Raw genomic sequence first — 21945 nt, 5'->3', positions numbered from 1 at the left:
CTACCCTGTAACCAACATCTGTCTTTTTTTATTCTCCATTTCTGTTTCTCCAACATCTGCAGTTTGTTTTAATATTCTGCAGCTGTGAGTATCTTCTCCATTTCCTTTTTGTTCTGTATCGTGGGACATCAGCAGCAAACTATTTCATTTTTAGTGTCTTCAGTGTGTGAGCCCACTCTAAATCATGTCAGTGAGAGCACGTAGTGTAGAATATAGTAAAACTGTTCAGCTGCTCTTCACATAGTGAATAACTACTGTGTGGGTCACAGCTGATAAAAGTCACAGTTTTTCACCTAACTATCACACGATATTCACACATACACTGACACATTTATTGGTGGCTGTAATCATTGTTCTCAGCTGTAAAAAGCTCAAAATAGTCACAGTGTAAGAGATACAAAGTGCAGTCTTCATGCTATGTAGGGCAAAACTGTATATGACAGGAAGTAAAAGATGGTGAATGATGCAGAGATGACAGGGTGTTGGGCTAACTCTTTGGCTTTGACTGGGAGTGCAGTGTTATTGATCCTGTTCCTGATCACATTTATTGTTAGGAAAACAACTCCACACAGCAGCCATGCAAAATATGAACATATTCTTTTATACTTGAATCTAAAATTTATAAAACTAATTCAGTTTTAGATACAACCTCATACCAAAAGTGTGGGTGGCTTAATTGTTTTTGGTTTAGGCAGGAAGTTGTCTTACGTTGTATGACTAACTTGTAACCAGGAATTTTCCTTGAATGGCGAATAAAGATCAGTGTGTAGCATCATTATACTGTAGGCCTACAGTATAATGTTGGTGTGACCTATAAAGATAACCCAATGAGATTATGAGGTGCAAAGTCGAAAGCACAGACACTCCAAACTTTATACTGATTCTGTCGTTATAATAGTTTTATTTTACAGCCAGTGTGAAGGACTCACAAGGGAAACTTTACAAACCAAACTATTTTTCAGTTCATCTGGAATTTAACCAGACAGCTGTGTTATGGAAATTATGGTTTCTTTATTTTACATTGCAGCATTATGATCATCTTGCTTTCATCTCATGATGCATCTTGTGTTGTGTAGCTATTATTTGTGCTGTCAAACAGCATGTTTATATAACATCAGAACCAGGACAACAAGAAGTGAAGTATGTAAAGAGGTTTCTTTGGTTACAATCAATCTGTGTTTGTCTCTACCATAGACTGTAAAAAAAAAACAACAAAAAAAAAAAAAAAACTCTAGCCTACCTGGGCGCAGCCTTGTGGCCCCCAGGGGGCGGGGCTACCCGCTCCCGCTCATTGACTTGGCGCCGTGCGGTGCTGACGCAGCAGCAGCAGCAGCAGCAGTGTAGCTGACGGGAGTGTCCTAGTGGGGCGGTAGCGCTGCGCCGAGCCGCGTTGTGACCTCTGGTACCACAGAAGAAGAGCGGCAGCAGGCTGTGCAGCAGCGGAACTAACCGGAGCTTCATGTGTGACTGAGCTGCTGCTGTCACAAGGCTGAGCTACCGACCGGAGATCGACCGGAGAACAAGCCGTGGTCTCCCCCGTCTGCACCCCGACTCGCCGGCAGCACCGACCGGACATGGCGGCGTCCAGCAGCAGCAGCAGCAGCAGCTCGTGCGTCGTGGTGAGTAAAGTTACCCCGCGGTGGTCGTAGTTACCTCCACATGCCCCCGGAGACCAGCAACACCCCAGCCAGCAGCAACGTGCTGGTCCCTCGACAGCTCCCAGCCACCGTTCGCCGTCAGAGGCGGCTCACCTGTGGTGTTACCTGTCGCTCACCGTGGCAACGGGCTCTAACGGCTCTAACGTAAAGAACGGCCTGCCTGCGGCACCGGAGAGCACGCGCTCCCCACGCTGTAAGCAGCCTACGTGACGCAGTGAACACCACGGACACGGAAAGTCACGTGCGGGTTCGTGAGTCTGCTGCGGGTTGTAATTGTTTATATTAAATAAACGGACTCTGTTAGTTTATACAGGAACAGTGAGACAAAGGAGCTGCAGACAGGGGGGCGTGTTAGAGCTGACCCCCTCCACAGCAACAACAGGAATAAACACAACGTTACTGTGTGTAACTGACTTGTAACACATCATATGTACTGTTCTGAGTTAGGAATGTGTTGTAATGTTGAACACAACGAGATAAGTGTGGGGAAGTTAAAATTCACCAGCAACAGCTACATTCTTCATTATGGGAAAACTGTGTCAGATCTGGACAACAGCTGAGAGGGAATCAAACCCACGCCCCCTGCTATCAGATGAGAGAGTCAATAAAGTAGTAGAGTTGTCTTCAACTTTAAAATGAGACATCCATGGTCAAAAACGACTGTGTTCTACAGCTGACAACACAGATCATATCTGAGCAGTTGGAAAAAACAGGAACTTGGTCACAGCTGAGCAGTCTTTTTTGTTAAAAAAAAAAAAAGTGCTGTAGATCTGAGCTGCACAGTACTTCTCTGTATGTGTGACTGCACAATAAGACGCCACAATTTGTTTTTTGCACCAGACTGTATATACAGTGGCATGAAAAAACATGTGAAACCATAGGAATTTTCTGCATTGATTGTTGACTCAACTGTGATCTGATCTTCACCTTTGTCTCATATACAGAGAAACACACCGTCCCTAAAATTATATCAAACAAACTGTGTATTTACTGAACACACATGTTAAACATTCAAAGTGCTAGTGGGAAACAGAAAGTGAACCCTCAGTAAGTGGTCCAACATCAAACCAGCTCCTTCTGTAGATGCTGACCAGACCACCACTTGGAGGAGGGTTGACCTGTCTCAGCTCAACACACATTCACAGCAGCTCTGGTGGTTTCTTGAGGTCTCCACTGGGCTCTTACTGGAGCGCAGGCTGCAGTAGATTCTTCAGGGTCATGGTCCTGTTACATCAGCAGCTTCTGCTGAGGAGCCTCAGCAGGTGGATGCCGTGCTCCATGATGCACCATGACCTGTCCGCCAGCTCTCTTAAACTTTACACTCAGGTTGTGTGTCACATACATTATTGATCATTGTGTGTTGCTTTTTGGGTCGTCTTAGTCGTGTAGCTGGGTATTATCTAAGCTCTTTGAGAAATTTGAAACCACAGCAGCTCTATGTAAATCAGCACTTCTTTCTTCTTGTAAGTCTTCTGTGATCTGTCATTTGTGAAGCATGGTTCGCATTAGCAGCAGGTGTTTCTTTTAAACGGCAAACTTTTTTTTTTTCTCTAGTAGCCTTGACCTGCACATCCAGTCTGGCCCCATTGATTGGGCTGCAGCTCTGATAACTCCTGATAACTGAGGGGGTTTCACACACTTTTACTGTGAATGTTGGAGTAATGTATTCAGTATGGACAAGACCAACACACTTGAACTACATTTGGATGGTTCACAGATGTAACTTGGATGGGCCATATTTGTGTTTTAAGCGTTAGCTTACTCTTTTCTGCTTACTACTGCTTTGCTTGCCACCATATGATGTTTCAGTTTGAACAAGAGCAGTTCAGATAAAGTGACCAGTCAGCTCTGGTTTTTATACTAGAATAAGTGACTAGATAACCGATGTTGTATTTTCCAGGACATCTGGGACATAAAGAAATCGGTTTTGTTGTCATCCGGTCAGCAGACTGGCAGATGCACCAGCTCACACGCATAATGAAACGAAACACACATTTTGCTGAAACAGCATTAATGTGGACAGTGGAGGATCTGCTTCTTTACCTCATTTCAGATCAAATTAGCTGCGCTATAGTGTGATTTCCAAAGTCGGACTTTGCCTCATACACGTCAAGGCTGCCCTTCCACTGACCTCGGATAAATTCACTGATTGGCGTGCCATGTTTTTCTTTCTCATTTCCTTGCTTGAACAACAACAAGTCGGTGAGTAATAGTGTAAAACACTCAGTCTGTCAGGTCATGTGACCATGAGGACATCTGCGGGTTATCAGTGGTTATTATCTGTAAATGAATGGATGCAGCCTAAACAGACGGAGCTCTTCTTTTTAAAATAATTTCAGCAGCAGAGGGTGAAGAGCTTTATTCCAGCTCAACCATGTGGGACATGAGTGTGGTCCCTCTGTGATCCAGTGTTTGGTAAAGCAGCGGGACAATGTTGACTGGTGAGGGTAAATAGTGTCAGTCTGCCTACGGTCACTCACTTTATTCCCACAGCAGCTCCTGCTCTGCACCAGCCTCTCACTGTCACATGATTCCAGTTACTCTGTCTAGAGTTCATGTGGCTTGTTGAGCAGGAAATCTGATTTTACAATTTGATTTTCCAAAATATATGAAATACAGACAACCTTTTACAGACTGTGTATTGTATGGAATTTCTGAAAAGACTTCTGAGATGCCAACACCTGACTGTTTTGACAAAGTGTTTACTCAGGAGAGATCTTCTTTAATCACAACTAAGTGAGTACAATTAAAAGTGTCCTCTTTCTAAGAAGGCTGTTGTTTACCACTACAAGAAACTCGCCCAGCGCAGAGGGGAGACAGAGAATGAGGCTGTGTTGTTGGACAGAATCAGCCAGTGAAATGTTTTCAGAGTAGAGTAGTAGACCACCACCGGCACTGACCCCTTGTGCTGCTCTGTATCAGATGAATGCTCCATGGCCCATGTAGGGTAACGCCACTTTTAACCCTTTTGTGTGTTGTGTGTCATTTCAGATCAGCGATGAGGAGCAGGGCTACGACCTGGACCTTTTCTGCATACCAAAGCACTATGCTGCAGACCTGGAGAGGGTCTACATACCACATGGACTCATCCAAGACAGGTAGGTTTCATTGCTTCTTTTTTTAAATTTTTTTTTTTTTCCCCACACCTTCAAATCACTCCTAAAACCCCCACACTTTTAATCTGTAAATTATGTCTAATGTTCTGTTCTTTTATCCTATCTAATTTCATATCTCTTTTTGAACCTTCTACATTGTTTTTTTTGTATTTTAAATTGTGTTGTTATTTTTATGTAAGCGTCTTTGAGCACTTGTAAAAGAGCGTTATAAATAAAATGTATTATTATTGTCATTATTATTATATTACCTTTTTGTTGACATTCTGCAACATGTACACCCATTTCAATTATTAGTCATAGAGTATCAGCATGAATGTCCTTCTTCTAGTAATAAAAGAACATAAAAAAACAAAAATATGAACACGTAGAGAGTGAGGTGTGGTTATTGCTGCACACACATATTATCTGAGTCTAAGTCTGGCCTGCATGGTTTTGCATAAAAGTGTGATTAATTCATACACCACTGAAGCTTATAATATTAATAGAGAGCTAATGTGGCAACTCTTAAGTTGAAGTGTTTTGTTCTGTTTTTCTTTTTCAGTATGCAGATATAGACTTCAGTGTTTAGTGCAGACAACCTCTGAGTGTTTTGGTAACGTCTGTTGACCAGCTCTCTGGTCATCATAGCAGGGTGTGTTGAGAGACAACGCTGCCTGCTGACACTAACAGAGAGGAACTGGAAGGTACTGCTGACTGTAGCAGAAAACTGGGCTGACCAACCGCCCCCTCCCTTTCCCCCTCTCCCTCTCCCTCCCTCTCCCTCTCCCTTTACCCCGCAGGACAGAGAGACTGGCCAGAGAGATCATGAAGGAGATGGGGGGGCACCACATCGTGGCCCTCTGTGTGCTCAAAGGGGGGTACAAGTTCTTTGCAGACCTGCTGGACTACATCAAGGCTCTGAACAGAAACAGTGACCGCTCCATCCCAATGACAGTGGACTTCATTCGCCTCAAGAGCTACTATGTAATCAAAGAGTTGTTTTCTTTTTGTTTGTTAGTTTTATTTATTGTTATTCATCTGATGGGGACAATACATGTTAATGAACATTAGTACAAAATGCACAATGTAACCATGTCGGATTTAAGCAAAAATGCAATATTACATCTGTAGTCCCTAGACAGGATCGTAAAATCAAAATTATAAACAAGAGAGCCAGATATTTATAAGAAAAAAGACATGTACAGCTTTCTAATAATAATAATAATAGTAATAATACATTTTATTTGTAAAGCACTTTTCATAAAGTAATCTCAAAAGTGCTACAGAAACCAGAAACAGCTTTCTGTGCTCTATCCCATGGTGTTTTTGACCTGAAGTGTCATCATGGAGCTTTTTTCCACATGTTGTTTGCTGTTTGTGTGGGCACACGTGTGTGTGTGTGTGTGTGTGTGTGTGTGTGTGTGTGTGTGATTTAGGACACATTTTCCCCAAAAACTGTAGCTTTTCCACTGATCAACATTTAGTTGTGCTAAGAAGTTAAACAATGTGCCATCAGAACTAGGAGAGATTCAGATGCGAGGTTTGAACCTTGACCATTAAAAATGCAGGATTTGAAATAGTTGGAAACATTCGCTATGCATTTTCATTTCATTTATTTGTTTATTTGTAACGGGACTCTGTGTATTCATGAACATCCAAAATGTAAATACACCAGATTTAGCTCTAGGCTAATTTCCATCCGTAGTCCCTGCAAGTGTGTTAATCAAGGTAAACTGCTACATTTTATCTGAAGTGTGTCCAAAGTACACATACAACTACCCTATTATACAACATGCAACAAGTGTAGCTGTCCACTATGTTTGTGTAATTGTATTGCTTGATGCACTTTTTGATCCTGTACAATGTGAAGTCTACAACATGTAATTGTTGTTGTCACACTCTTGTCTTTGCAGAATGACCAGTCGACAGGAGAAATCAAAGTTATTGGTGGAGATGACTTGTCTACATTGACGGGAAAGGTGAGAAGTGAGGATGGCATTATTCTGACTAAAACAATCAAATAACTATTTAGTTTAGTTCAATTTTTGTCATGTCTAAATTGACACTTTTTAAATTGACTGATTTATAATGACTCTGCAAACCCAGCGCTATAATGCAGTTCATATTTTCTACGGCAGCTGCTGACAGCACTGCAGAATGTTTCACGCCCAAACACTCCCTGTACTTTTACTTGAGTGTAAATCCTGTGTTTTCCATAAATAATGCCTGTTTTTTTTTACACAGAATGTCTTGATTGTGGAGGTATGTACTGTTTTTCTTTTCTTTTATATTGACATATGAAGTTCTTGGTTCATAGACCGCTAACATGCACTTCTCTCATGCTGTTTTCAAGGATATAATTGACACAGGGAAGACGATGAAGACATTACTGGAACTCCTCAAACAGTACAATCCCAAAATGGTTAAAGTAGCAAGGTAATTTAATCTCACAACTTTCTGTCACATACAAACTACTGTATCTTGTGTTGTTTCTCTGAATGTTTTTGCCTCATTTTGTGTAGTAGGTAAATGTATTTTCTGTCCTCAGTTTGTTGGTGAAGAGAACACCAAGAAGTGTCGGCTACCGACCGGACTGTGAGTTTAACACTGAATTTATTTGGTGGAATATACAATTGTTATTCAGTGGATTTATGCTTTTGAATGAGGCATTTGCTCATTCCAGTGTTGTTACTTTACCACTACAAAGATTTTAAAAAAAAAATGTTTTTTTCTTTGCAGTTGTGGGATTCGAGGTGCCCGACAAATTTGTGGTTGGATATGCACTAGACTACAATGAGTACTTCAGAGATCTAAATGTAAGTAGGCCTATTTCAGATGGGTAGAGAGTCATAATGAACAAAGAGTTTATAGATGAATGCTTATTGGAGTTGACACAGATTGTACCTGTGTGTTAATAGCAGGTCTGACCAGTTTCAGACTGTCTAAACAAATTAAGTAAATCAACAGTATTACTCATCTATGCTGTGTATACTGTATATATATATACTGATAGTTCCTTTTCTCTTTCAGCATATCTGCGTCATTAGTGAAACGGGGAAGGAGAAGTACAAGGCATAAAGAGCTCTCGAAACAGTTTTTAAATGTGTGATTATATCTTTTCCTTTTGAATTTCATTTTATATTTTATTACTTCATATTTGTGTCATAAAACAATCTCAGCCTGCTCAGGGTCCCTGAGGGTTTGGATATATTGATTAATGGTGATGATTCTGACAAATGTATTGCCTGTTTTAGCTACCACACACACACAGACACACTCAAACCACAATTTTTGACTGTAGCAAAGACTGACTGCCTCTTAGATAAAACTGTGTTTGGACATAACTGCATGGAGCCCATTTTCAAATGAATTTAGAAAACTGCATATTTGCCCGCATGTTAATTATCTTTTTAATTGATGATATGTAATTTATTCAAAGCACTGCTGCTAACTCAGTAAAACATCACAATTGTTGTGCTTAAGATTAAGTTTTCCAACACCCTCCTATTTTATGATGCATTTCTTTTATTGTAATTCTACTCTTAATTCTTACCTGGTACTGGTACTATAGTATAGACGCTCTTAAAGAAGATGTTAACATTTTCTCTGTATATTTTTGGGACAAAGCACTTTTCTGTGTTGCTGTGTTGTGTGGTCACATTTTCTTAGGATTCAGTGTAGAACAGTAACACAGATGTTGGCTGCTGTGCCTGATTTAACATGCTGGTATGGTGAAGATGAAAGGTCATCTTTTTTATGAGTGTTGATGAAATCTGTTTGAAGAGGGCTTCCATGCATCCGGTTTATCTGTAACTTAAAAGACAACAATCCTTGTTTATGCTGGAAAATGTCTGGATTTGACTCAGTTGTAAATGTTTGTGTTCTAGTTTGGAAAACATCATTTGTATCTACCTTTCATTGAATCAGACATGACTTAAACCTATTGTTTTTTATTTAGATTTCAACTATGTTATGTGCTTTCATTCAATGGTGCCATCACTGTCTATCACTGTAATGTTCACTGAATCTTGCAATACCAGCCAAGCCATTAAATGTTCACACCTCTACCTGTTACTGGTGGATTTCTACTGCTGAGTTTTTTTTTTTTTTTTTAATATACAATTTAAACCAGCTGCGGGACATGTTGAACTAATTTGTGTCAAATAACTGACACTTCTCTGGAGTCACATCAGGTATGTCTGGACCAGTGTGGTCCTCTTGAGCTTCCTCTGTCTTCAGTGGGTCAAAGAGGAGTAGTAGTAGTAGTAGTAGTAGTAGTAGTGTGACTCACCTTTATTCCTTTTGAAGGGTTATTTTTCATACATACATATTTAACATTTTCCTGCATTTCTTTATTGATTTAGTCTGATATTTTTCATTTAAAGGCAATGAAAGTGTATTCTATCATTTTTATTAAGTTATTAGGCTACACCATTTGCTGGTCAAAGCTTGTTTTGAAAGTTTAAATAATTTTTTTTACACTAACATGAATAATTATAATGGAAGTAAATGTTGTTGTTATTATTAACATCAAAGCAATACTTTATTACTACGACCTTATCGGCTGGTGAGCATGAGCAGCATGAGCAGAGGACTCGGCCGCTGAAACAAATCAAACTGATCATCTGCCACAACAACATTAAGAGCTGTCTGCACAGAGGTATCAGGGGAGCAGGTAAATAAAATGCACATGCAAGTTTGATGATTATGTCAACCATACTAACACTAATATAACCATAGAGTATCTTTGATATAACGCCACAGGTCTCAGGCCCAGTGTATGGGGGTGTACATCCAGCATCAGCAGCTAACCTGAGCCTGAGCACGCCGGCGGACGGAGCGGTTTGATTGGACACTGGTCTGTGAACGTTAAAAGGGGCGTGGAGTTAGCGGCTAGCGGCTAGCAGCTAGCTCCTGTGTGATCATCTGGGATCCTGCTCATTCTTGGCGGCGCCCTGCAGAAACGAAAAAATACGACACTGTAGAGCGAATAATTTGGACTATAGACACGGTTTAAGTGTTCAGTCTGAGGCGAAGCAGTTACCTGGCCCGACAGACAGGAACATTTAGTGATATGGGGACCCGGACTCTCACTTTGGACATGGCATTGTGGCCATTGGCGTCAATGCTAACCTAGCGAGTTAGCTCGTCAGGCTAGGCGGAGCGGATCAGTAGCTGTGTTAGCCAGAGAGTGAAGTCGCGTTATGAGAACCAGTGAACAACAGCGTCGCTAGATTAACGTCGTCTCCTCCATTAGACTGGGACCATCACTCATTTATCCTCACAGTAGCCAGCTGCTCGGTGTGGACACCGTTAGCCAGCTCAGCGCGCTAACATGCAGTAGGAGGGAGCTGAGCTGTGTTGGGTCCGGCAGACTAACGGCTCGGCTGCTAACAGTTACCGGGCATTGTGCGGTATGTAGCCCCGGCGTGCGATAACCATCCATCAGGAAAGTTGGTGACCGGTCACAACGTTACAGTCAACGTTGGCCCAGTCCGCATGTGGCTGAACATATAGTGATGATATGAAGATAAGACAAGGTAAAGTTGTTATGACTGAGCTGCAGTAGAGTTACTGAGCGGACCGGGCCCTGCAGGCTGCTGGGGCTCAGCTACACCGCGTTAGCTCGTCAGTCTCACGGCAGGATCATCTCACCCTACACTGAACATGTAACGTTAAAGTAGACCAGGGTTTCGAGAGCAGCGATGTAACACCACTGAGCTGGGTCAGTCTTTTTGAGTTCATGACTTGGTGACGGTCGGCGTTAGCTAGCAACATGAACAACTCTGGTGTTATGGCACAAGAAAAGATGGAGCTGGACCTGGAGATCCCATCTTCACTGGTTCAGACCGATGGACACTTGAGGAGATCCAACAGTGCACCCATGATAAATGGCTTAAGGTTCTACATTATGACACAGTTATAATAATAAGTTACTGCAGAGTGAATATATTAACGTCCTCTTTCATTCACACTATCCTCATAGGAAAAAACATTACATGTGAATTTGTCATTGTAGTGACAACTCCCAGGTGTTCCAGAGAGAGGTCCTGCGTAGCCGGAGAAATAGCACTACTGTTGTCAACAGGCCCAACATGGTACAATATTACATTAAAACACGTTTGCTCCAGTAGTGTGTGTGTATAAGTTATTTATTTTGAATGTTTTCTGGACTCGATTTTCTTCTTCACAGGTCCCTTCATCACCCATTCGTGTCCCCAGCACCAGGCTTCATCAGATAAAACAAGTAAGAGAAGCCACTGTTCATGTTTCATGTAGAAAGCATGTCAGACCGCCGTCTCCCTCTCAAGCCATAGGGAGTGATGGTGTTTGAAACACATGCTATAGCAACAGCTTGTGGAGTTCACAGGACCGTCGATCTTACAGAGGTGATCAATTGGTAGTATCAGACTCCAACAGAAGGATCAGTCATCCCCTGGCCAGCTGTTATTTCAACAAGTGGAAAACAGTTCATTTTTTAGCTCTGATGTTAATCTTAACTACAGCAACATAAGAGAAGTTGGTTAATTTGAGATGATGAGATGAGCCAAACTAAGACCTGCAACCATTAACCCTGTGGTGTGCTCTGACAGGAGGAGGGTGTTGACGTGATGAACAGAGAAACTGCTCATGAACGGTAAGATGTGTACTTGTTAGTGAGAATAAATGGAAGAGAATACTTTTCCTTTAGTGGCTAATAGGATTTAATTTATTCATTGTTGTCTGTTTTCATACACACAGAGAAGTTCAAGCTGCCATGCAGATGAGCCAGTCTTGGGAAGAAAGCCTTAGTCTGGTAAAAAAAAAAAACATCTGTGTTGTTGATATATTTGTGTTGCTGTAGATGGTTGAAGGCCAGTTCTTCTGTGCCGTCCTTATGCATGTTTTGGCCCTTGGGCCGTTGTTTGCCTCTCTTTCTCTCTCTGTAGAGAGGGCAAGTACAAACATGCTAGATTAAGACTTAAATGTTTGGGAGTTAACAGGGCCGCCAGTCTCTCAAGGTCAGACTGAGTGGTAGTATAATACTCCCACATGCTTGCTGTTAATGGATTGCTTTACCTCACCACATATAAAATATATTTATGACTGTAGATGTGCAGATGATAGATGTATGTGGTGATGTTGTGTTCTTAGAGTGACAATGACTTGGAGAAGTCGGCGTCTTCGTCTCCAAAGCGTATCGACTTTGTGCCGGTGTCTCCTGCTCCATCCCCGACCAGAGGAATAGGAAAAAAGGTACGTTAGACCTCACATGCTCACCATAACCTGATTATACCGCAAACAACCAAGTTAATGCAGCACTAAAAGCATTTGCATGGTTTGTGGTAACTGGATTTTCGGAATAATGTGCAGACGGATTAATGAATGGAAGCTTTGTTGTAGCCTACAGGAAGTAATGTATTAACAAAATGTAAATTTGTTTCTTTAAATTTGCTGCAACAATCCTTTTTTTGTTTGTTTATTGCAACCTGCTGCACCAGTGTTTGTGTGTAGAAATGCTTCCTTGCATTTGATTCACTTCTGTGTGCTGCATATTTGGGGGAAGTGAAGGTTTCTACATGTTGCAGTGCTTGAAAAGATCAACAGATACGCTGTTTGTTAACTGGGTTTGTCTACACCAGTCTGACATTTAACAATGATAAATGATTTAATATGGTAACAGTTGGCCAGTTTGTCGCCTTAATCTGGTAGCGGTGAAACGTAAAAACATGGCTCTACACATATCCTAATGTTTCTGTGTCGTGTCTTGTGTTCACATTTCTCACAAGCAGCAGTGCTTCTCTCCTTCCCTACAAATCCTTGTGAGCAGCAACGGCCTAACACCGAGCCCGATACCCAGCCCAACTCGACGCTTCAGGTAAGAACCAAGCCCTGGACCAGTTTATGATGTGAACACCTTAGACAAGAGTCGCTTCACTCTTGTGCTACAAACATCTCTTTGGTTAGAAACTGCTGGCTCTGATATGACTGGTGTCATAATATGCCTTCATGTGCCAGTCTGAGTTAAAGAATCAGTTTATGTGCATTGTACAACAGTTTATTGCTGTAATTTTCCCCCCTCTAGGTGTGTCTGAGTAAACTATGATATGTAAATCTGTATGACAAACTTCAGCTGAGAGATTTGGTACAGTTTGTTACTGTGTCGCTGCACCTCCACATATTCTGGTTTGACAACACGTTGGGTTTTTTGTTTTTCAGTCGGCGGAGTCAAAGCCCAATCAACTGCATCAGAGCCAGCATGCTGGGGCCAATAAAACGCAAAGGTGAGAGGCTCAACACAAGGCTGTGAGAGTCATTACCCTTACATGTCATGACAATCTGACACGAGGGATAATTATTCATGGGTCAATGTGACATGTAACTTCACTTCATTGTCTACCGGTAACAAACTATTGTCTGTGTGATGTCAATGGAATTCGGATTCTATCAATCCATCTATACTTGTAATGTAAATGTTCATGAATCTCACTTGACAAGATGAAGTTATTTTAATGGATCCGCTTGAAACCTTAAGGCGACATAAATAAGCCTCTCGTGGTCAAACAGCTATTACATAATGATTAAGTTGTAATGTTTTGAGAGCTTTTCTCGACACTTGGCCTCCACTGATAATTTACCTGATTTCCTATGGGTTTGATCATATTCACCTTGTTATTATATTTAAATATATGAGTGTCTGCATTGACTCTCTGGCAGACATCTAATAAAATCTGTAATTCATAGTGTTTTCAGATTATGATTTACACAAAAACACCCAGGAGCCGTCTGTTAGAGATCACTGTGTGTATTAAGAAGGATTTCTAATTGCGGGGCAGGTGAGATGGAGACTGAGAGCCAACCCAAGAGGCTCTTCCAGGGCACCACCACCATGCTGTCGTCTGATGTCTCCAACCTGTCAGACCTCAGCTCCTGGTAAGACTTTGTCACATCCACTAGTTAAAACCGATGGGTTTGTCCGGCATCAACCGTTAGAAACGTATCATCTTTCATGTCTCCAACTACTGTAACTGAACAATGTGCTGTTGTTCAAGGTTCAAGATTCTTATTGTCAGTTCAACCACATGTACCAGACATACAGATGAATCGAAAAAGCCGCTTCTCACTGTCCCACGGTGACAGAATAAAATACAATACACAAGATGGGACATTACCTAAGTAAAAATAAACAATAAAGTGCCCAACAGACAAGTCATGAACTGTGCATGCATTAGATAACTTATTGGCTATTTCATGTTTTTCTTCCATCTAAGCATTTTAGACATTTTTACTGTGTAACATCTTAGTAGAGAAGCTCAGCCACTAGCACTGATTTAACTATAATAACCCACTCTGGGTTACATGGAGAAGTGAGGTGTGAGTGTCTTTCACAGAGTTGAGGCCTAGACACGAGTGCAGCAGTAGAGTCAAGTATGACGTCCTGCAGCGCGGCTGAACGGCTCTTGTTTTGTTTCAGCCACTCTCCAGATTTACTGGACGGCAGCCTCAGCAGCGTCAGCTCCTCCACCGACTCCCCGGGCAAGATGGAGGGAGTGTCGCCCTCTTCGTCCAGCAACTCGCCCTTTGCTTCCATCCAGGATTTGTCCCCAAAGTGAGAGCGGGATGGCAAGAGACACTAAAACGAAAACAAACAAAAAAAAAAGGGACTGGCGCAAGGAAAAAGAGCCCGTCTCTCAGGGAACCAGTTTCCTCCCTCGGACCCTCCACTGCACCATCGCCTAGTTCTAGTATAATGTCCCACGTTTGCTTCTGAACAGCTGTTGTCATGGCTACACGTTGGAGGGTCTAAGGTGCGTATTTTGAAGTAAGGAAATGAAAGCCATGGATGAGGTTTTCTGTGGAAGAGGTGACGGTGGTGAAACAGAGCGTGACTGAAGACACTGTGAGCACCAGCTGCTACTAGAGGATCTTGGATGGTGCTTGGCTTCATAGTGATGTTGTGTTTAAGTGGCTATCCTGCAAATCTGTCCAACCAGTTCCCCTCACTGGAGAGAGACGTTGAGCACTGGACAAAACAAACTATTTGGATGTGAACATTTTCCCTGTTTTTTTGTGCTGGAAAACTTTTGTCCACAGGCCTTTGTATGTACACAGTGTGCAGATTTTGTAAGAAAAGATTTAACTTATTGTTTTCCTGCTTTGTTTGTAATTATGTACATAAAAAAAAAACCTTGTCAAATGTAGTACATAGTTTAAAAGTTTGGCTGTGAGGTGAATGTGGGCACAGGTCTTCAACAGCGAAACTTTTCTTTGTTTTAAAGGAACACAAACTACTTCTTGGGTGCAACTATGGAGATTTCCTTACTGTTTTTCTGTAGGAGAAGTCGAGTTTTCAGCAGATAATCTGAACTATTTTTGAGAGACACTGTGAACTGTGGTTAAAGTTTTCAGTTTGGCTCGTGCGTGCGTGCCCCTCTCCTAAATTTGCTGCCGCTTTAATTACCTCCAGTGAGAAATTAATGCACCAAAGCAGTGAATTGTGGATGAAAACAAGATGGTGGTTTTTTCAACACTAATGGTTCCTGTGTCCTGTGTTCTTGTCAGGATGTGTTTTTTGTAGATAAAGTATAGATTTTTTTTTTGTCAGGCAAAATGTTCTTATTTATGAAAAAAAAGTTTATTATAAAATTGGATGGTGATAGGTTTCTGTCCCCAGTTACAGTGACCCATTGTGTTATCATCTACACCAAATTGACTGACTGCTGGAATGTGCAGTTAAAATACAAGATGGCACCATTGCATCGCGAGTGGAGAGACTGCTGTTTCTGCTGTGGTTACAATTTTATTAAAAGCTTTGTTTGCACAGGATGCTCCATCCTGTCACGTTTCAGCCTGTGTGCAATGAAGGGAAGACGTGACACTTCGTCTCAGCTGAAGAATCTGACGCGTACAGTCTGTTGAGGTTCACTGTTGTTTCCCTGTCATCGTCCTGTGTAACTGTCTGTACCCCTTCATGGCTCTGTAGACTTTTATGTAAATGTACAAAAGGAAGTGATTGTAAATCATATTACAGAGGTGTGCCCTTTAATTTAAGAAAACATTGGTTGCAGTTAATTTACTGAAGATTGTTTTCTTTTCTTTTTTTTCTTCTTTTATACAAATAAGAAAATGGAGATGGCAGTGAGCTCTTCCTGCTGCCAACAAGGTATTAACTTCAAGAATGATTTGTTTTTTTCAGTCATTTTCTGAAGCATTCAGGGCATGAATCTAGCAGATGATCTTATGCTATACTGTGTCTGTAATCTGCCAAGCTGGCTAACACCTTGCCTATGCTTGTGTTATTTGTGGTTGCCATTGTAGCAGACAACGGGACTAAATAAATTATTTCTTTATTATGTTGGTGTTAGTGTTGCTGTTTCAAAGTGAGCACTAAATCAAACTCTAAAATGTCATCCATGCACCCACAGACAGCCACACACTTCAACTGTTTACTACCCTTGAGCCAAGTGGAACATGAGCAACGGCCAATCATGTTGTCAAAAACTGAGAACACCCCCGACCCCCATGACCTGCAGCTGGACTGTTTACAGCACCAGCATCACACAGCCAACACAAGGCCTCACGCTCTGACCCAACACATTACAGTGTGGGAGAATAAAGAGTTGATTTGATTTATAAAAACTCTACCAAGACAGACATACGGAGACTTTATTAAACGTTCGATTGAACATTGATATAATACGGCAAACAAGCCACTGTCTTCAAAAGAAGAGCTTTCCTTTGGTGACATGTAAAAGTATCTGTAACTGCTGCAAAAAAAAAAAAAAACCATTCGAACAGGTACCCCACACATGCAAAAGAACTGCATTTAGTCGTCAAGAGTCTACACTGGAAAATGCTTTCAAACATCAATATAATGATGGTTACAGGTGAATACCATAACAAAATTTTTAATGGCTTTATATACATGTATCACGTTTGCATGTAGATTCCTTCACACTCACGTTAAACCACGCTCTGTTACATAATGGCAATAGAGATACAGACGCAGGAGACACGAGGCCAGACAACATTTTGAATGGCCTCGTGTCTCTTCACAGGCCGTGTTCAGCTCCTCTCCTTTGACCTAAACACCAGAGGTCTCTGCTGTTTGCATCAGTTCAGTATCGTGTAAATGTATTAACACAAATGTGTACATTTGAAAAGAAGTATACTAAAATGTATGTTTTCGGGGGGTTGACAGGGTGAAGTGAATAAGTACCCTGCCCCCCCCCCCCCTGCTGTCAGCTCTACACATCGAAGCATAGAAGCGCTTCTGTGTGAGAATGTTCTCGTCTTTTAAGATCATTTTCCCTCCTCCTCTCAGCTCGCTGCACTTCATGTGCGTAGGATGACCATTGTAAGAAGACCTGAAATATCACAAGAAACAAATATGTGATTTCAGAAAAATAAACTGCAGCATCCATCAGATAAAAAAAAATGCAGGTGTCACTCACCAAGAACATAAGCAGCTACAAGTTTCTTGTTAACACTTAAGTGGAGGTAGACAGGCACAGTAGATTCTTGCTCCCCCAGCGTCGGGAGCATCAGGGCGGCCATACATACTAGCCCCAGCAACACCGTCAGCAGACTGGGTCCTCCAGCAACAGGACGGCTCTCTGTCACAAGAAGAGTTGACAAATGATTTAAGCAGTGGTTCCTTTTTCTTTTTCAAGTAAAATATGTTAAAACTGACGCAGATTAGGCCACAGATCCTCATCCGATAAAAGTCAGTCACAGGGTGTCTAATCTGATGAGAGATTTGCCTTTTGATGTTTTATTACAGAGTCGGAATCATGACCAAAAATAATCGTACGCTACCTCAGTCTGTTACTTATGGACGGATTGATGAAAATAAACCATTCCTATTTTTGCTGAGGTTCCTGGACCACACTTTGAGATCACACCGTTTTAAAATGAACACAAAAAGACCAAGACCAAAACCAACAGTGGGTAATTGTGTAGTGCAAAGCTTTCTCACATTAAAACCCCCACAAAACATGCATCACATTAGGCAAAAAGATGAAAAGACAAGAGCAAAGTACAACACTACAACTACACCTACATACTTCTCTGGTCACTGTAATTTTTAGCAGCCATCACTCCAGTATAATATATTTGTATATTGAAGACTAACCAGTGGTGCTCTCGTGAGTATTTACAGCAGCAGGTCAGTATGAGTGGGACTGACTTGGAATAAACTACAGTGCCCATGGTGATGCAGGGAGATGTTTCCCAGCACAAAGGTGTGGCTCAATGATGTGCTTTTAATAGCTTCTGTCCAACAATGGAGAGGGAAGAAAGGAATGAGATACATTACAGCCTTTACTTGTTGGTGTGTCACTGGTTTTTGCTCTTTCACACAACATGTACATACAAATGTGATGTAAAAACAAGTCAAGTCAGTTTGTCATCAGACTGGACTTAAGGACTATTGTATCTGAACACGCTGAGATCACACAGGGTTTATGACACTGAAGCTGCTCAAGTGGTTAGTATGTACTCAGAGCTGCTTCTTGTTTCCTGCCACTGTACGTGCTGTGTTATTTTTCTACACAAGGAGATATAGCTGTATGCAATAACACCTTGATATAAATATTCATTGAAAGGTTCTTGTTTCCTGGAAATTAGTTCCTGCGGTGGGAACGTGGCTTATGCACATTTCAACCACAGGAACCAGCAACTAAATTGAGTTCTGGGGTAAAATAGTTCCCCCCAAAACGGCCCCGGTTGAGGGGTAGTTACTTTCTTAAAGGTTTAGGTCGGGGTCTGGTTTGCATGCTGATCATATCTGATTGGATGAGGATTTCACCTGGCAGTATATTCAACTCCAGCTGCAAGCCCACTGTTTTGTTTTTATTACGTGGATTTGTTTGTTTTCCACCATAGATATAAATAGAAAATGTAATCCTATAGGAGAGCCTACCATATTCACAACATTGTGGGAGATAGAAGTTATTATCCTCATTACATTGTACTAAATGTGGTCTCAATGAAAAAGGCCACATCTACAAATCTTGGCACTACATCAAATATGATTGAGCAGGTGATTCCAGCCTGTGCGTTGCTACTTAAACTATAAACTATGTTTATCAGAGAGATGACGTGATGTAATGTGCTGTATCCTAGAAGTTATCAGAAGTTCTCATATTCGACTTTTAGTAGCATTTGGCTCCATCTAGTGGCAGCATCGCATAACAGTCTTTTTTCCTACCTGACTGAAACGCAGTCTGTTCAAAAAATTCGCTGTCTGCAAACTGCTCTTTGATTCTTCGTTCCTCATCTTGGGGCCGGGGGCTGGGCGGCTCCTGTGAGGCGGAGGGTCGCAGCGTCGCCGTCACCTCTTTCCGACCCAGGGCTTTCCGCTGACTCTGCTCCGACACCTGCAGCCGGAACTTGTCGTACACCCCATAATGGCAGGCCCGCACATCTCTGTGTCTGATTACTCTGTGTGGACACACAAAGTTAAACTGATGCTTTGATTTTTGAAATTAAGCAAAGAAAAACACTGTCTGAGATGAAACATTTAACCCTTTTGATGGCAAACCACTGCATGAAAACATAACTCCCACACACAGAAACAAACTCACATGTCAACACAACATTGTGGCTTGACGGCTCCGGTGGCATCCACCACAGTGTATTTGTTTGGTGCTGTGCAGAGCACTGGGGAAGAAGAAATAAACAATGAATGATCCATCTTGTGTGAAATAAGCTTTAAAAATCACACAGAACACATTCAGGCAAGAGATAAACTGTTCTTCTTCTTCCTACTGACCTTTGAATTTGAGGGCGAACTCATAGGGATTGTAGAGGGTGAGCACCTGCTTGTGAGACGTCTGCTCATCTGCGTAGAAGACGAGCTCAGTGGGGAACACGAACACGGGAAGGCTTCCTTCCACCAGCTCAGGCTGTCGATGCTGCTGCTGCTGCATTGGCTCCAGCTGAGCTCTTCCTCTTCCCCGTCCACGGTTGGCCTGGGCCCCCCAACCCTCTTTGCCAACTATCACGCTGTTAAACTCCCCGTAGGTGGAAATGGCAATTCCCCTTCCCACTCTCAGCTTCTTAGGGCCATGACGTGGTACTGTGAAGCAACACAAGTAATTAATGACAGAGTATGATATTTAGATTTACACTACAAATGTGTTTACAAAACATTTTTACAGGGAAATATTGTATTTGTTATTCCATTTGTCGCCCAAACAGCTGTTTGGCTTCTTTCGTATTGCAGCTAAAAGTAAACTTATATAATGATTTTCCAACATTTGAATTATAGCTCAAATGTTACTGATTTTACCAACACCAATATTAGATCTTTTTAAAAGCCTGAAAACAAGATATTGGTTTATAATGCTGAACTATGTATGTCAGTACTATTTCTAATTAAGCTCAAAGTGTATTTAGCATTTTGGTGATGTAATGTAATTGTTGACTAGCACATGTCATGTACTAATAACTCCTAACTCATCACTGCTATGATTGGTTTAAACTACTCATAAGGTGGTGCATGAAGCAGCAACGACTTGAATATCAAAGTATTGCCAATTCAATAGGACAGTTACTCTAAATGTATCAGACAATACAGAGCTGTACACTTTATAGCTAATGCTAACACACTTTTGTAACTTTTTAATTAATGGACCTTGAGTATCTGTTTTTTAATCCACGAGATACATTTTTTTTAAAGCGTTGGAGTTACGCAATGATCAAGGCAGAGAGATAAATACCAAAGCAAATGGATTTATGAAACTTTGTCAACTTTAACTAAATCAGGTTCAACAGAGCAGAGCGCCATGTGGCTGATCACGTGTCTCTCAGTGTTTACATGGTTTCTTTAGCTCTCGCGGAAAGAGGCTCGCGGTGTCGTAACACTATTGTTCTCCAGGGCACAAGTGACAACGCGAAAAACTTCACTTAATTGGTGACAAAGCTTCGGGGACGCGCTTCATACTCCGTGACTGTGAGTCTATAATGGTGTTACCGAGCTCTCCAGTCATCTTTATATTCCTGTCTGACCCTGTGTAAAGCAGAAACAAGCTGCATGTAAACTGCAGTGTAATCACAGGTGACAACGTAAACAGTCTTTATGTGTTGGAACGATGTCATTTATCAAATATATAACACGTAACAACGTCAGTATGTCAGAAGTCAATGACATTAGCTCGCTGACACTGTAATAACACACCGTTACAGTGTAATGCCAACGCTGTACAGTACTGGAAACGTAGACTAGCATTAGCCCTACAGTAGCTAGCAGAAACCCCAGCTGGTTGCTGAAAGCCACTTATCGTTAACTACGCACAGTGTCGCCACAGAAAACAGACCAGAGAGCGGTTTCCCTCCAGGACAAGCCCGGGGTGCGTCTTTACCTCGTTGTCAGCTCTCGGTTCGTCTATCGTCGGTGCTGTGAGCGGGGTTAGTGATCCCACCCTGTTGTTGTTTCTCTCCCTCAGTCTTTTTTCTTTGTCAATAATATACTGCAGACCTCGCGGTGCATGCTGGGATGGCGGAGGATAAACGAGTACGTGCAGGACGTCAACAGAACCGACGTAAAGATGTCCAAGCCAGCAATAATGTGTTTCCAATAACTTGTAATTAAAATCATGCATATGAAAACATCCACTCCTCTAAACTGCACAGTTCCGCTTATATTCGTGGAGCACTTTGACTCTTCACTCCTCACCGTGTTAATCACGTTTAATATGTCGATATGATGCAGGAATGCTACTTCGTGCCATTAACTATGCAATTGAGTGCATTGATTTTGCACGCATTTCATCACGATTACTCGAGTCTTTATACTTTCACAGTTAGATTAATGTTGAATCTGCTCTGTTTGGCACTTGATTTATTCAACATATCATACAACCCAAGGAAATAAATATATCTGTAATTACTACATAGCAGTAAACTGTGAATATGAAGTGAATGAGTGTGAACACAAACCTGATGGAGACTGCTCAGGCCTTTATCTCTCCACAGGTAGACATGTTTAGTTTTGGCCACCACGACTTTCCACTGACCTTTAAATCTGATGATGTCTTGTTTTTCTGTCTGATTTATAAACCGAACTTGACGCGCTTGAGGCGTCAGGCGATTTCTAAGGTGTTTGATTAAGTGTTAAAAGGACACATCAAGAATATCCTTTCGTGTAACAACGATGCTGCATTCAAGAAATGTCCGATGGGCGAGCACATGCATAACAGGCGATAGCC

General features: G+C 41.7%; 3 protein-coding genes across 4 annotated transcripts; 2 read left to right on the top strand and 1 right to left on the bottom strand.

Moving 5' to 3' along the window:
* The first annotated feature begins 1254 nt into the window (after positions 1–1254).
* Positions 1255–8834, top strand: hprt1 (hypoxanthine phosphoribosyltransferase 1). The gene is made up of 9 exons (XM_083980195.1): positions 1255–1619; positions 4650–4756; positions 5554–5737; positions 6667–6732; positions 6998–7015; positions 7107–7189; positions 7302–7348; positions 7493–7569; positions 7784–8834. Exons 1-9 carry the CDS (start codon positions 1575–1577, stop codon positions 7829–7831), a joined length of 675 nt encoding a protein of 224 aa, XP_083836321.1. The 5' UTR covers positions 1255–1574; the 3' UTR covers positions 7832–8834.
* An 809-nt stretch (positions 8835–9643) lies between these two features.
* Positions 9644–16156, top strand: pabir2 (PABIR family member 2). The gene is made up of 10 exons (XM_083980893.1): positions 9644–10654; positions 10773–10851; positions 10947–11000; positions 11347–11390; positions 11495–11549; positions 11888–11989; positions 12526–12611; positions 12953–13017; positions 13570–13666; positions 14208–16156. Exons 1-10 carry the CDS (start codon positions 10530–10532, stop codon positions 14344–14346), a joined length of 846 nt encoding a protein of 281 aa, XP_083837019.1. The 5' UTR covers positions 9644–10529; the 3' UTR covers positions 14347–16156.
* A 331-nt stretch (positions 16157–16487) lies between these two features.
* Positions 16488–21226, bottom strand: mospd1 (motile sperm domain containing 1). 2 transcript variants are annotated; one of them, XM_083980894.1, is made up of 6 exons: positions 21100–21226; positions 19509–19814; positions 19321–19396; positions 18945–19177; positions 17188–17349; positions 16496–17100 (listed from the first exon to the last, which is right to left on the bottom strand). In XM_083980894.1, the coding sequence occupies exons 2-6, from the start codon at positions 19663–19665 to the stop codon at positions 17069–17071; spliced, it is 660 nt and encodes a 219-aa protein (XP_083837020.1). In that variant the 5' UTR covers positions 19666–19814; positions 21100–21226; the 3' UTR covers positions 16496–17068. The 2 variants fall into 2 exon arrangements, with proteins under 2 accessions (XP_083837021.1, XP_083837020.1); XM_083980895.1 differs by lacking the exon at positions 21100–21226 and having other exon boundaries at positions 16488–17100; positions 19509–19810.
* Positions 21227–21945: the final 719 nt, after the last annotated feature.

Source organism: Trachurus trachurus, assembly GCF_905171665.1.
Source record: "Trachurus trachurus genome assembly, chromosome: 10".
In the NCBI taxonomy this organism is placed as follows: domain Eukaryota; kingdom Metazoa; phylum Chordata; class Actinopteri; order Carangiformes; family Carangidae; genus Trachurus; species Trachurus trachurus.
This window is presented reverse-complemented; position numbering and strand designations above follow the sequence as displayed.